The sequence below is a fragment of the Melozone crissalis genome, unplaced genomic scaffold (genome assembly GCF_028551555.1).
Source record: "Melozone crissalis strain CALT ecotype California unplaced genomic scaffold, PUWL_Pcris_2 ptg000006l_1, whole genome shotgun sequence".
Classification (NCBI taxonomy): domain Eukaryota; kingdom Metazoa; phylum Chordata; class Aves; order Passeriformes; family Passerellidae; genus Melozone; species Melozone crissalis.
Window position 1 is genome coordinate 17,147,952 of NW_026535784.1, and position 15,136 is coordinate 17,163,087.

A 15,136-nucleotide genomic window follows, 5' to 3' on the forward strand; every position below is an offset into this window, starting at 1 on the left:
CACTCCATGAACTTAACCAAAGCTTTAAAAGAATCCTGTGAAACATTTTATTGTAATTTTATATACTGCTTAATTTCTGTAATGTACAAATAAGCCATTTATGTATGGGAGTTTTTGCATCATGTACTATTTACAAGACTTCACCGCATAATGTCAGGGGATTTATATTAAAAAAAAAAAAGCAGTGAAGTCGTAGGAAGACTCAGCAGAAATGCCAGGTAACTGAGCATGACATTTTCAGCATGTTCATGCACCTGGTGTCGTTGCACAAGGAAGTTTAGCTTGTAACATGTACCATGTCAGGAGTAAGCACAGCAGGGTGAGAGCACAAGAGCTACAGCACCTCTATAAGAGGAGCATTTTCAACGCACTGGTTCTGCTTTCCCAGCAGCAGCACTGCATCTGTTTCATGTTCCTGGCAGAAGTTAGATATGCAAAGCTGTGTCCAAAGCAAGGCTTTACTCTAAATGCCTTGTTTTCTCTTTTCTCTTCCCTTCTTTTTTTGTTGTTTCTTCATTTTTCTCTCTTTTTGGCAGCTTGGAAGACTTCACCTTTTTTTGCTACAAACAGAAATACAGGCAGTTTAAAATCCAGCTGACAAAAGTTCAAGTCAAAATGTAGTCAAGTGTTAAGGAAAAAGCCACCTCTTTCCCTCCCCTTTCACATGAAGTTTCTAAATGCCATAGAGAGTACAGGCTACCATATTCAGTCTTAAGGGTCCCCATTTGGTGATACCTACAAAGGTATTACTAGAATTGTTATCTGTAGGAAACACAGGCACAGGCCTATAGTGGCTCCTTGCCACTGGCACTATCCTCATCAACACTTGAAATATTACTAAGTTTTGGAATTGGATGCAGAATTTTAGATTTAGAGTGATGTCTCACTTTGGTCCACCATAAGACAACGGATGGAAGTAACTTCGACTCTTCCACACTACCACCAGTTAAAATTTTAAAAGTTGAGAGATTGTATAATACTTCTATGATTTTTTTTCTTAATTAATGAAGATGATGTTAGAAGTCACAGAAAGGTAACTAAAAATAAACCAAAAAGCCCCAACACTTCAGTGAGGTTGTTTAATACTGAGGAAATTAAATCACCTTAATCATTGCATCACTGTCAACAGTGTCCTGCTCATCCTCATCAGACTGGATCTCTTCCCCAGCCAAGTCTTCACTGAGCTCTAAGGTGGCTGCAGAGGCCGACTGCCTTTTGGATGCCTTGGCAGCACTGAGGGAGTATGGAGTCAGGTGTGCCTCTTTGTTGTAGGCACGTGTGAAAGCTGCTTTCACCTGGCAGCATGGAAGGAAGGAAACTGAGCATCAGTTTAGGAACTGTAGATTGTTAGCAACTTACTGAGAGATTCCACATCAACTTTCCTTTGGAAAGGCATGACCAAAGATACACAGAAGATGACACTCTCAAAAGGACACAGAAAGCATTTAAGAGCTGTATGGCAAAGGCTCCTTTTAAACAAGTCCCACATAACCTCAGTAAAGTGTGTATCTTCAGATGCTTGCTCAGGCCTACAACAGTTTCAGCAAAGTCACACCAGAGCCCCCTTCAGCAGCACTGTACACTTGCCAGACTAAGCAGCACATTCAGACTAGGGGAAAACACCTGATAGTAGTGGAGGTTTCGTTACCAGCAGGTTCTTCTCTTTCCATGAGCACCTGATCTGTTTCAGATCACATCTGCCTAGTCTGTAAAAGCAATTTGAGCTTAAGCTCTCCTTGTACCAGGTGAGGGGCTCATCCACTGGAGTGCAGTGGCTGGGTGCTGGAAGAACAGCACACGAAGCACCCCAGATCTGGCACTTCTGTCTGACAGCCTGGGAAAGGTGTAAAGTGCCAGGCAGCCTCTGAAGGCAGTGCCTGCTCTGTGACACAGGAGCTCTGTGTCCCTCCTCCTTTGCAGGATGGTAAGACAGGCAGGGCTGTGCCTGAAGGACACAGACCTTATAGCCAGAGCCTCCTTGTAGAAAGGTACCAGCTTTCCCTGTCCTTCCTGTGTTCTGCTTCTATACCCAAGACACAACAGACTCCTAGTAATCCTTTACACCAGGAACAAAAAGTGTAAGACTCCTGAGTGATGCACAGCCTGATTACCTTTTAGGACTTAGCCCTGAACTTAGTGGTACGTTTCACAGCTGATTCACAAAGCCTACTGTTAATTATGGTTAAGCTGGTCCACCAACTTCAGCCTTTCCAAAGCACATCCATACCATAACAATTATTCTAGGATTTCTTTTTTTAAGATATGAAACAAAAAAATTCACTGTGGAATTTTACCTTGGGATCCAGCTTTGAAAAAGGACTGGGTTTGCCTCCCCACGTGCTTATTTCCATGATATTTTCAACATCTTCTTTCATCAAGCAGTAGGAGTCCATAAATGTTATAGCTTGCTGTACACCATCTGCTCCAAAGTCTCTCAAGGGCTGGACAAGTGCATCCCGCAAATACGACAAGTATTCCATATTTACTGTCCTCTTGCATGTCTGAGTTCTTTGTCAAATTGAAAATAAAGTATTGAGTAAGTAAATCTGTCCAACCAGCAATGCTGACTTCTAAAGACAAGAACAAATAGGTAAGGAGGCCCTCAGCAAATCAACAATCAGCTGCCTTAAGAGCAAACTGCAAGTTACAGTGTGCCATTCCTTTTGCCATACCTGCACTGGGGAATAACCAGTGCAAGGTCTTTGAACACCAGACAGTCTGGGGAAACACATCTCTAACTGAGAAACAACTTCAGGGGAAAAAAGAAAAACGCAAGGTACTTGTGATTGACTTGTACAAATTAAGCACTAAGAAAGTGTCCCTAACAACACAGGAACACATTCACAGAACACGTGAACGTGTCACTTATTTGCACCAAGCACAGCAAGGAACTGATGGTAGGTAATGAGCTGCACAAGAAAGAACTGTTTCAGAGGAATGCCAGTACTACCTGAGACTCATGTGCATTGCCAGTTCTTGAACGATGCGATCGTGTTTGCCTGTGGATGAAAATTTCCCCAGCCAGCTGGGAAAGACAGGAAACTGGGACATGTAACCCCTCATCAGCTCCCCTGGGAGAACACTTGCATAAATAGCCTGAAAAAGTAACACACATGCCAAACTCAGATCACACTGGAAGTCTCATGGACACCATGACACACTGCCCTGCACTTCACTGTCCCCAGGGAAGAGGGGTGGTTGACACAGGGCCACAGTGGAAACAGCTTATTGTAAGAGAACTCTCTTAATTGCTTATTTCTGGTCAATCCCTCTATAGCTTCATCCCTTGTACCACCCTGTTTATTACCATGTTCTAAAATATCTGTGAAGTTATCTGGGTTTCAAAACTCAAAAGAAGAAAAATAAAAAAAAAAAACAGACAACCCCAAAACATGGCCTTTTCTCATGTCCAGTTTAGAGTGCAAATAGCTGACTTCACACAGACAAGTGATCTCCAACACACAGACATGGTGAAGGAGAGCTTTCCAAAGAACACTGCAATCTACATCAAGTCAGCTCTGTTCCTAAGCATACAGCTCTTTGGACCTGCACTGAACTAGATGACATCCAGAGGTGCCTTCCAACTTCACCTACAATGCATTCTCTGATGCCAGTCATAATCCTTTAAGCACAAGTCTTGTCAGTGTTTCAGTGAGCATTAACAGAAGTACAGTGACCAAGTTTCAGTCCTCTGTGCTTTGAAAGAAATCCTACCCATGACCTAGCAGGCTTGTAACAGCACAAGTGATCCACACCATGTGCTTCTATGCTTTGTGACTGTTCCCCTTCTCCACATTTCAGAAGACTTTATTTCATGTTGCAGCATGGGCTCAACAATATGGATATAGGAAACTCTTCTGATCACCAGTGGAACAGAAAATACTACATGGAGTACAAACTGTACAGATCATATAACTACACTGAAACACCAATTTCCACAGATCCACCTTTAACACTGGACATTCCCCCTGCCCCTTGAAGAACATAAAATGAGTGTTAAGTGCTCACCTGTGTTGGAAGAAGATTCCAGTTCTGCTTGCTACGAATCTGTCTGTCCACTATATCACCATCACATATACTATCAGCTGCTCTACTCAAGAGCACCAAGTGCTTTTTTAAATTACCTCTGGGGAAAAAAAAATGAAGTTGACTTTGTTACAAGGCAGAAATATCCAGATAGGTTTTAGCCTATTTTGACTCCCAACACAAAAACCTATGTCAATTTAGGGTTTGGAGTAACTCACCCAGCAGCAGCTGGTTTCACATGCACATAGTTCTCTTGGACAAAGAGAGGTGCTAGTGAATAATCATGGAAGAAAAGATCTGATTTGTCTATAAGAGACATACGGGCAGCCTCCTCTCCAGTAGCAAAAACCTTCCGGACCACATCAAAGGGGCCCTAAATAAATGACATTTCAAGAAGTCAGCAGCTAGAAGGTCAACACAAAAAGTAGAACACAGCACAGTATCGACAAAATCAGTATCCAGAAGTATCTCCACTCATCAGTACAAGCTCCTCGTTCAGTATTTCCACCCTAGAACTTTACCAGTTTTAAGAACTGGAATTTATTTTTGGTATTAAGAGAATTATCTCCTAAACAGAGAACAAAGGATGGGAAGTATGAGCTTCATAACTGCATCTTATGTAAGAGAAGAGTATATCAAAATTTATATTCAGTCCTGGATATACTACTCTTCAACTGTTTGTGGCAAATGTGATAGCTCTTGGAACCTAGGCTTTATTCAGTGCTTCAGTTCAAGAGATGCTTATAAAGCCAAGTGATTATATCAGAATATGACAGTAAAAGCCAATCCAGTATTTGACACTTACCAGTTTGATGTCTTTTTTGGCTCTGCTGGCATCTGTTTTAGCCTCATCATAAGTCAGTGATTTGTCTTTTGCACACCACATATTAAGATTATGTAAAACCTAAAGAACAAAATTTACAATTTTGTAACATAATAGAACTTAAATGGAAGACTCCAGCAGTAACAGCCTGATCTTTATACATAAGAATACTGTTCAAATACTTTGAATTCAATGTACATAATCTGCTATTTGAATGGTCACTAATGCTGAATGTGTACTGACCTGTCTGATGTCCTGATTTGCTGCCAGGATTATCTCTTGCATAGCAGGTGGGGGAATTTTTAAACCTTCTTTAAAGGCAATAGACATCATGGCACCCTGTAATCACAATTGGGAAACTGTCACTAGAGAATTCCTATGAGTTCTTGCCCCAGCAGAAAATACTGACACATCTGTGAAAGAACACTGCATATTTTTCTAAATTTTTAAAGCACATATAACTGAAATTTTCTCTCATAATCATAAGCCATCATTTACCACTGGTGTAAAAAAGAGCACATTTGTTTATAAAACCAATTTTGGATATATTCTTAAGACAGACATCTAAAATCCAAAAGGCTTTGGGAAGAGCAACTCAGGCAATTCATTCTGAAAAGCAGTTACTCGCTGAGATGATGGATTAAGTGTTGTATCCAATTCTGAATAAACTGTGCCACATGAGAACTGAAGTTCCTGATGGCAATTCAGTGCAGCCCACGCAGCCACAGCCCACTTACTTTGATCTGCTCCAGCCGAGGTCTCTGAAAACGAAGGTCCAGGCAGTAGTGCACCAAGGAGCGCATCTTGGGGTGGTTGCGATCGTTGCACATGCAAATGATGGGAACCTTCGTGTGCCGGATCAAAGCAATCAGCTCCTGCAATTTAAACAGTGACAATGCCATCAGATAACCTGCATCATGACAACAATCAGAATGTCATACCAAGCAGCATTAGTCCCTGCCTTAAATCAGATCCTTGACAGCTGCCAAGTCCAACACTCCTGCTGTAGTCACATTTCTACACAGTGCAAACCTGGCCCCTCATCAATGCTTTTCCACTTCCCGTTCTGTTCAGCTGCAGGACACCTGCTGCCTACCCGCTTCCATTCTCTACTTCCAGCAGTTATGTTTGGAACTGTCTTGAAGAAGCAGTGAAGACCAATAGCCCAGAGCACAGCTGTCCACCTACAGAATTAGACTCATTTCTCCAAAGGGCAGTTTGACCTGGCTTATGCCCAGAGGGCACACACAGCTTTCTGGCTGCACCCTGCCACAAAGAATGAAAAGGCAGAAAGTAAAAAGATCAGCTCATCTCTGCTCCAAGAGGCTTCATCATTTTTAGGCTTACCAGAACAAACCTTGCTAGCTCTAGTGAAGGTGAAAATCAGTTCAGTTTCATTCCTACAATGAAAATACCTGCATCTAAACTAAAAATCTGTGTGCCCTTTAGCATCGAAGTACTGCATATGACTCTAGGAAATCCTCAGAAGCTAAAACTGGAGCTACTGAAGAGAACAAAGGGTCCTGCTGCCTATGCCACACGTTAGTTACTCAGTGTTACTGCCTTTGCAAAAGAGCAACAGTCCCAGCCAGACTATGAACCTCCCACTACAGGGAGATGTCACCTTAGAGACACCTTAGGATAAATGTACCTGTTCTAAACTGCACACACTCAAGTTCAGCACTCCAGGCTTCTTCTACACAAATATCCTTTTCCCCCCATCTACCAAGGCACAACTCTTACACAAAAACAGGCTTCTAAAACGTGTCAGACTGTACTCTGCAGAGAGTTTGTTTATGGACCATGGGTTGAGGACAGAGTGGCTTGACTATCTTGTGCTATATATGGCACACACTCTTGGCAATGGCATTAGCTAGGAACTACAGTGGCTTCACCTGAATCCCTCCTCTGTCTTCATTGCCTGCCATACCATCCACTTCATCCATGATCAATACATGCTTCCCGCTAACTGATGAAGATGCACCTGGAAATGAATATGGATAAGAAAATGAGATGAGAACAAAGGAGTCTGCTCAGAGTTTTACCCAATGCTAAGTGAGGTAACACCATCCTAGGCTACTGAGGTGGTGGCTCTGCTACTTGATCACAAGAATCTTATGTTCACAGACCAGACTATAACCTCATGTCATGTTATTTTCTTAGAAACAAGTCCCATGGAACAGAGGAGCAACTGCAGAGTTCTTGAGTACTTTGTGCAGATTAACAACTCATTCTAGAAGTAGCAGGATTTAATTCTAAACTGAAGAAGAAACATAACAGCTTACTACATGAACCCATCCCTATTAGATGCAGGCCCCTCCACCTGACAAGCAAAGTAAATTCCTAACATTGTTGTGCAATAAGGAAGCTCTGTCCTTCCCCTAAGCAGACTCTTAATAAAACAAAAGTCTGCTTCAAGCAACAGACTCACCAGAACAGAAGTCTTTGATGCTGGTGTTGTTCAGTGACTCAGCAACCACTTCCTTCAGACTGTTCTTGCTGCGAGTGTCGCTGGCATTCAGCTCCACGTAGCTGTACCCCAGCTCCTGGTCCAAACACAAACCACATAAAAAGTGAACACAGATCAGTGACAAATCATACAGCTTTCATTAATTTCTCCCCTTATACTCATTTTCTCTAGCAATTAAAAAAAACTTTTAATGATGTGTGGAACATATAGGCCCAAAAGAGACGTTTTTTGTTTTGCTTTGTAGTGGAGTTTTTTGCTGTGTTTGTTTAATTGGCTTTTTGTTTGTTTCTTTTGGGTCTTTTGGTTGGTTGGTTGTTAGGGGTTTTTTTTGTTTAGTTAGTTTTAATTTCGTTTTAATTGAGGGGGATGGAGAACCACTGGAGTCAGTGGCACATTTTAAATTTTGGAAGACGAACAGAACTGCCAGCAGGGATAGAAACAGAGCTGTGAGCCAAGGCTGGCTAAGCTCCATGGTATTTCCAGCTGCATAACAAAGAAACACACCACATGGCTCTGAAAGCTGCAGGAAAGAGACCAATAGGAAACACATGACTCCCCCAGCAGCACTAACACTCCTGTCAGTCCCTGACACAACTTAACCCAGCTGCTCCTTTATCAGCAAACTCTCCTGCCAGAGGCAGCCAGAACACAGCACTGAGCACACACACAGCATTGGTCTGTTCTGCTGGCATTTCCTGTGGAGCACAGAGAAATGCTCTGTAGACTCCTGAGGCAGCTAAGAGCAAGCCAGGTTGGAAAACAGAAACAGAAAAGACCATGCTTTGAGGAAAAAAAGTGAGCCCAAGACAGCACATTCTCCTTTTCTAGTCTAGCTCTAGGTGTGGCATCAACTTGTTGGCACAGAGCTCAAAGACATGCAGTGGGGGAAAGGAGAGAAAAGGATTAAAGATTCTCTCTACAACAGATTTCTAAATTCAGATTTAGAAATGGACACATAGCCTTGTCAATTTCTCTCAACCTGAAGTAACATTTCAATTTAGAAGAAATCTGGGAAATATCTCACTGTTAAGACATACAAAAACCATGACCTTAGCCTTTCAAAAAGCTTGCCAGAATTGGACTCCCACTAAGTGCAAATATTCTCCAACTTGCAGAACCAGTACTAAATGCTCACAATTTTGGAAAACTGTTTCCAATTATTCAACATACTGTGGGGTATGTTTCCTCTCAACATAACAGAAGGAAATGCAGACATCCATTGGTACCTTCTCACCTCAGACCTGATAAAGGCATCCAAACAGTCACACATTTTCACGTGTAACCCTGTTCTGAGCAGGTGCAACCTGGCTGAGAGCAGACCCTGTCATTCAGAGCACACCCACCTGCACACTGTACCTGTATCCAGATTCAGAATTAATATGTAACAAAAAAGTGTTGGGAACAACCATCACTATGAACTCACCTTACAAACCAAAGCAGCTGTAGTAGTTTTACCAACTCCAGGTGGACCAGAAAGTAATGCTGCTTTAAAGCCTGACCCATCATCTTTGCTTCCAGTTTTACTGGGTTTTGCTAAAAAAAAAAAATTAAAACAATTCAGGTTTTTCCTAGGGATGTAATTATAAAACAAACTGCATGCTCCTAAACATATCAAGCATCATTGGAATTTTTCCTCATTTAAGGACCAAGAAGAACATCCAAAGATGCACACACAGCTGCATCCTAACTACTCAGGTAAAAGCAGCTTAAACCAGCTTGCAGATTACAACTCGCAGTGATTTTGAACTGAAAAATACCAAAAAGTGCTATTAATGTAATACAACCATTTCAGCAATTTCCTCACAACCATATCATACACATAAAAAACCAAAAACATCACCAAACCCACACACCACCACAAACAAATTAAGCCAAACCTCAAACACGCCCCATACAAAATCCCACTATCTACTAGAGCTGAACTTAAACCCTCTTTTAAACACAGAAAAACCTGTCTATAGGATGACCACCTGTCTACTTGACACATGCCCTTCTTGCCAGAGGCAGGACCTGACAATTCATCCCTACACAAGAGCAGCCCTTTAGACCTGTATCTTCACTGTTATCCTGTATCTTCACTGTTGGCCAGGCCTAACCTATTTCCTCTTGCTGAAGAAGAAAACAGTAGGTTCAACACAAGGCCATTTTTAGATACATCACAGTAGGATATTTTAGGGTTTTTTGTAAAAATGAAAACTCAGACTTGGGGAAAAAAAATCTTTTAAGACGCATTTTTCTGCTCTTTTTTCAGGTGGGGAGGTAGGTAGTAAATGAACAACTACTTCACCTAAAAAACCTCAGGCTCAATTGCTGCTAAAAACACATCTGAGTGCAGCCTTATTCCCAATTTCTAGAGCTGCTCTGCTACCACCCAGGCCCTCAGTGGTCCAGGGAACCAAGGAGCATGATTACCATGAAAGAACACAGAGAAAATTAAGCAGGCCAGTCACCTTGTCCATCTTCCAAGGTGTTCTTGTGCCAGTTTCTGAGCCATCGGAGCAGTTTATTGGCACAGCTCTGCTCACCCTGCTGTCCAATAATTGCCTTAAGAGATACAGGCTTGTATTTATCCACCCACAGCAATTTCTCTGTGCCATCTTCATTAACCTCAGAAACCAAGTTCCCCTTAGGTTTTGGGGCTTCTTTCTCCTCTACAGTCTGACGTTTGAAGTCCGTAAGTTTTCGAACAGCAGTGGTTTCTTTCTTGACAGATCTGATGGTTTCTCCTTTTTCAGGAGTAGACTTGTATTTTTTATTATTAGCTTCCCTTTTGTAGGGGCTAAAATTCCTTTTCCCAGCCTCAGCTTTCTCTGGTGTCTTTTTGGGTTTTGACTCCACTTTCTTTGCCTTAAGAAAATAAAAAATTAAAAAGAAATTAAAGGAAAAATACAGTAAATAAACAGCATATTTATTTTGACAATTACAGGGTTCTTAGAAAGTGACAAAGCTTATGTATTGATTAAAAAAGCTTCAAGAGCAGATACAGAAATACTTTCTGAGAAATAAAGCACAGCTAAACACAATGTCACCAGGTTCCATAGTACAACCCACAAAAAAGAGGTGGGAAGTGTTCTGTCATTCCAAAAGGAGTCCCCTAATTCACAAAGCCTGAGGCATCCTACAATGCTAAACTGATGACTGTAAGGTTGGAACAAAAGGGTCAGACACCCTTGAAACTCTTGCAAAACACTTGCAAAAGTTGCTCAACCCAAAACAATTCAAAGGGAGCATAAGTGATAGCTAATAAGTTCAGAGTTGCTTTTCCCTGGGACACTAATGGTATCTTTGCATAAATAAGTCATGTCTGTATGAATGCATCACACATTAGAGCTAACAGAGATTCTAATAACATTCTATCAGCCACTACAAGCTAAATTTAAATGTGCACAAAAAACTTGTTACCTCTTTTTTGGTATTGCCTGAAAAAAATCCCTTTAATATTTGTAGTTCAAGTACCACATAAAGAAAATATCTGTTATGCATACAAATAGTTTACGTATTTCTGGGCCTGTCTGGGTACCATGTGGTATCAGTCACAATTACTTATTCCAGAGAATGAATGAATGAATACTCCTTATTTCAACCCAATACCATCTAAGGAGATGCAATTACCTGCTCTGTCAGGTACCTAAAATGCAGAATAATGTCACAGCGTGAAAATAATCTTTAGCTCCCAAGTTGAGTCATTTGTTTTCAGCACAAACAAAAAATTTTCACTTTTAACGTAAAAGGTCAAACTGATGATTGTTGTTACCGGAAGAGAAGACAAACTCCTTTCAATTAAAAACAAACTAAAGCAAAAAAAGCATACCTCTGTTTCAGCTGCCAGCTCGTATTTTGACTTTTTGCCTGGCATAGTTCGAATAAGATCAAACAGACCATCCTCATCAATAATTTTTGTTCCTAAAGCTGATGCCTGGAGCAAAAGAAAGAATTAAATGTGAAACCACGTTACATTAGGATTTCTGTAATTAATTTCAAAGTGTTTTCTAGTAAAAAAACTATGACTAGGAACACAAGAAGAGTTGATATAGATATCTGTGTGTTGTATGTATGCACAGAAGTAAAAACAAAACAAAGCTGTAAGCCACTTGGCAACTTTTCATTTTAAAGATGCACTTTGTTGTGGCAGAGATACTGGAAATGAACAGGTAAGAGAGGAATAACTGAGCTGCACTTTGCCTCTGGCCAGGCAGGAGCCCACTCACCTTCTCACACTTGGCCTGGCCGCAGTCCCGGCCCATCACCAGGTAATTTGTCTTCTTGCTGACATTGCCGGTCACCTTTCCCCCGTACCGCTCAATCAGAGACTTGGCCTCATCCCTCTCAATGCACTCCAGGACTCCCGTAATTACAAATGTCAGCCCCTCCAAGCAGTTCTCAGCTCCCTGAGAACCAGAGCATTGCAGAAAATGCCATTACTGATACAATTCACCCAAACAGCTCTTAACCATCAGCTATTTTAACCCTCTACCACATCAAGTGCCCTATGAAACTTTACAGATCAGACTATCGTACCTAGGTAGGTAATAGTTCTAAAAGTTCCAATGGGAAAACCAACAAAACTCCACACATTGTTTACCTGACCATACTTGTAGCACTCTGTGCTTCAAGCATAGCATATGAATCAGTTGTGTGACAGCAAACTTCAACTTTAATACCAGTAACTATTTTTAATGATCATGACTTCCTAAACCAAGTTCTGAGTACAAATTCTTTAGTACACTTCCTTACTTAGTCACTGCTTAGCATTACAATTTATGTTTTTCTAATACATTCTTCCTACTGGGAAAAAAATACCAGTCTTCAAACAGTTAAGTTGATATTTTTTAAACTACTTACAGCAGTAGGTTTACCAAACACTCCACATCATATATAGAATCCTGCAGCCAAGCTTACCTGAGGTATCTCTTTGGAGCCCAGTGCTTTGGGACCCTCACGATTAAGGAAGCTTCGGTAAGCTTGGTAATTGTTTCGCTTCTTTTCAGAGTCCTCAGGACTTATAGACTGGGTCAGGAGAGGAAAAAATCTTATATACATATTACAGATATAAAAACAGCAAAACAAACCCAAGCTTCACAGCTTAAGACATTTTCATGCACCAGAGGAAAACCAAGTTCTAACGCTTGTTTTTGATCTATTAACATGCAATACTGAATCTCGCTCTCCTTTTGGTGCTTGTGTTGAGGTGTTTTTCCTTGTTCCTTTTAAAAATACTTCAAAAATGTGAGGCTTTAAAAAATATGTACCCATTGTTTATTGGCAGGTTTCTGTAGATTCATCTATTGCACATATACATGCTCACTCAACTCTTACATTGTCACTTTAAATTCACATCCTATTTGTGATCTGCACTTATATAAAAGTAGAAATACTATGAAGTACACTTTAAGAGACACTTAAGCTTCTCAATCAGCAAATAACTGTTAAAAACTCGCCTCAAAAGGAGGTGCAGGCTCTCTCTTCTAATTACAACTATTTAATTGTCAAAATGGGGTACTTCATACTCTATGATTAAGAAGTACATTTTAATGTTGCCAATAACTGCCAGTGCTCAACAAATACGGTTACTGACTCAGATATAAAACCCCAAATTCTATTCTTACATGGCAAATCAACAATAAGAAAAAATAGGAGACTAGGGAGAGAAATATAAATACCTAAACAATGCCACCCATCATTTTAACCATAGAACAGATCCTTAGGTCACCACACTGACATCAGTAAGTTTGCACTCACTAAGTGTCAGAATTCCTGCATTCTGCATTTTCCAGCCAAGTTAAACAAGAGAAAGCACAGAACTGATTTTGCAGTGTACCTGCACACCTTAATGGGCATTAGAGAACCTCGGGTCCTTCATCTGTTTAATTTACACTTTGCCAGATAATTTTTCCACTTAGTTTTACAACTGCTGTAAGGAAGGAACTTACAATCTTACCAGAATTCAAAATCTTAAAAGATGCTCAGGAGATTCAAAGCACCAAGTTATAACAGTGACACCTATAATAAATGAAAACTATTTTCCTGCAAACTCTACCAAGACATCTAAATTAACTTTGATAGCTCCTACCTCAGTCTTCTTGGGAGAAACTTTCTCCTTCTTTGGTGTTGTCTTCTCTTCTTTCCCTGAAGCTGCTTTTCCTCTTGATAGTGAATTTTGAGCACCTCTTTCCTTTTCAGCAATCTCTTCTTTTCTACCATTAGATGATTGTGAGGGTAAACGAGAACCTTTCAACTGTTCAGATTTAGTTTGTGGCTTCGCAGAGTAATTCATGGCTGCACCAGCTGAGTCTGTTGCTTTCACTTGATAGGAGGCAGAGGGAGAAGAGTTCATATACAAAAATGTATCTCATTAATATTATAAATTAGTGCAATGCTTTTCAGTTTCTGTGTCCTACCTCTTTCTGTCTGCTTGTACCCTGCTGTTGTATTGGGGCTGCTGTTGATGCTCTGTCCTGTCTGCTCTCCTTCTGTGTTTTTCCGAGCCTAAACAAACACACAATGCCAAAGTCAGGGATGTGTCCCAAGCTACCACAGGGACACAGCAACACTCTTCACTTAATTGGGACTAGAACTTAAATACCATCCCTACAGAGGCATCCAGCACACACTGTCTGATTAGGCAGGACACCCTTTACTGAGCAAGGAGAAGCCAGGAGGGCAGTATAAGAATTGAGTATGCTGCTTCCATGAAAACACTTTCCTGCTGGTTTTAATGCATTTGTATGGAAGTCTCAAAACAAAGGTGTATAAATAAGAACACTCCCAGCAATGCAACTCCTAAAAGTGTAAGTTTAAAAAGAATTCAACCTTTTTCTTCTGTGGTGTTTCATCCAACATGGCCAGAGTTCTAGCAAATTCTTCATCATCATGCAGCTGTCTCTCCAGCTGAAAGGAAAAAAAATTAAGATTTTTAGGCTAATGCCAAACGAGTTCTAACTCTAGTGTATTTTTACAAAAACTCTTAAGTGAGCACATAGCTAGAAAAAGGGTGTCCTATCAGAGGCAAATAAATTTCTGGAAACGGCACTGAAGAATTACTTGTCTGCCCCAGAAAGCAAGACTAGTTAAATCAAGTGAGAAAAATGGACTTGTTGCACTAGAAACATTATTATGCCTGTATAAGCTGTTTTCAAATGAGTTTTTCATTCATATATTTTATTGTTGTGTACCCTTTTATTTTAAATAATCAAACTTTGAAGGCTGCACCTCACAACAAACAGCCTGCAACAACATGTAACCTGCTGGCTTTATCAAAAACAGTCCCAAAAGACAAGTAGTAACAATGCCTGTTAAAAATTATAATATCTCCAGAATGAATGCTTTATTCTCATTTACTATTAGCAAAAAATATATATAAAAAAATTCTGTCTGTTTTGGAGGACTTAACTACTGCCCTTAGCCCTGCTCTTAGTGTCAGTTCTATTTACTTTAGGGAAGCAAATATACTTTAACTTTCTATTACTTATACTCATACAAGTGTTTTTCTCTGATGGAAGAACCAGTAAAAACAAACAGTGCACATCATCTGTGAGAGTTATTTATTAGTTGTAAAAAAACCTCACCAAAGTCAGTTTGGCTTCATTTTTATTTCACTTAACAACATAAATCTGACATCTGCAATGATAACTGATCCTTTGGTTACCTTTCCTGTGCAATATGGTACCTTGGGGAAAATCTTTTCTATTCATGAATAGTGTTCATTATTGCCAATAAATACTGACCCATTGTTTCCACAAGAAAACACAAAATTACTTTCATAATTGAAATCCAACATGCCATGCTCTAAGAACCCAATGGATGACTTTATAAAACCA

The 15,136-nt window shown here is 40.3% G+C and overlaps 1 protein-coding gene across 1 annotated transcript in view; it reads right to left on the bottom strand.

The window, feature by feature from the left end:
- Positions 1-447: 447 nt before the first annotated feature.
- The window catches only part of RFC1 (replication factor C subunit 1), a 28,786-nt gene continuing 14,097 nt past the window's right edge, over positions 448-15,136 (bottom strand). Inside the window, exons 7-25 of the mRNA XM_054291463.1 lie at positions 14,130-14,207; positions 13,718-13,805; positions 13,390-13,622; positions 12,219-12,326; positions 11,528-11,707; positions 11,131-11,235; positions 9,770-10,166; positions 8,743-8,852; positions 7,281-7,395; positions 6,745-6,833; positions 5,587-5,724; positions 5,093-5,188; positions 4,832-4,930; positions 4,245-4,399; positions 4,009-4,126; positions 2,951-3,096; positions 2,295-2,508; positions 1,104-1,295; positions 448-560 (exon numbers count right to left, since the gene is read on the bottom strand). Coding sequence (XP_054147438.1) covers positions 459-560; positions 1,104-1,295; positions 2,295-2,508; positions 2,951-3,096; positions 4,009-4,126; positions 4,245-4,399; positions 4,832-4,930; positions 5,093-5,188; positions 5,587-5,724; positions 6,745-6,833; positions 7,281-7,395; positions 8,743-8,852; positions 9,770-10,166; positions 11,131-11,235; positions 11,528-11,707; positions 12,219-12,326; positions 13,390-13,622; positions 13,718-13,805; positions 14,130-14,207 — 2,763 coding nt within the window. The 3' untranslated portion in view covers positions 448-458. The remainder of the gene's footprint in view (positions 561-1,103; positions 1,296-2,294; positions 2,509-2,950; positions 3,097-4,008; positions 4,127-4,244; positions 4,400-4,831; positions 4,931-5,092; positions 5,189-5,586; positions 5,725-6,744; positions 6,834-7,280; positions 7,396-8,742; positions 8,853-9,769; positions 10,167-11,130; positions 11,236-11,527; positions 11,708-12,218; positions 12,327-13,389; positions 13,623-13,717; positions 13,806-14,129; positions 14,208-15,136) is intronic.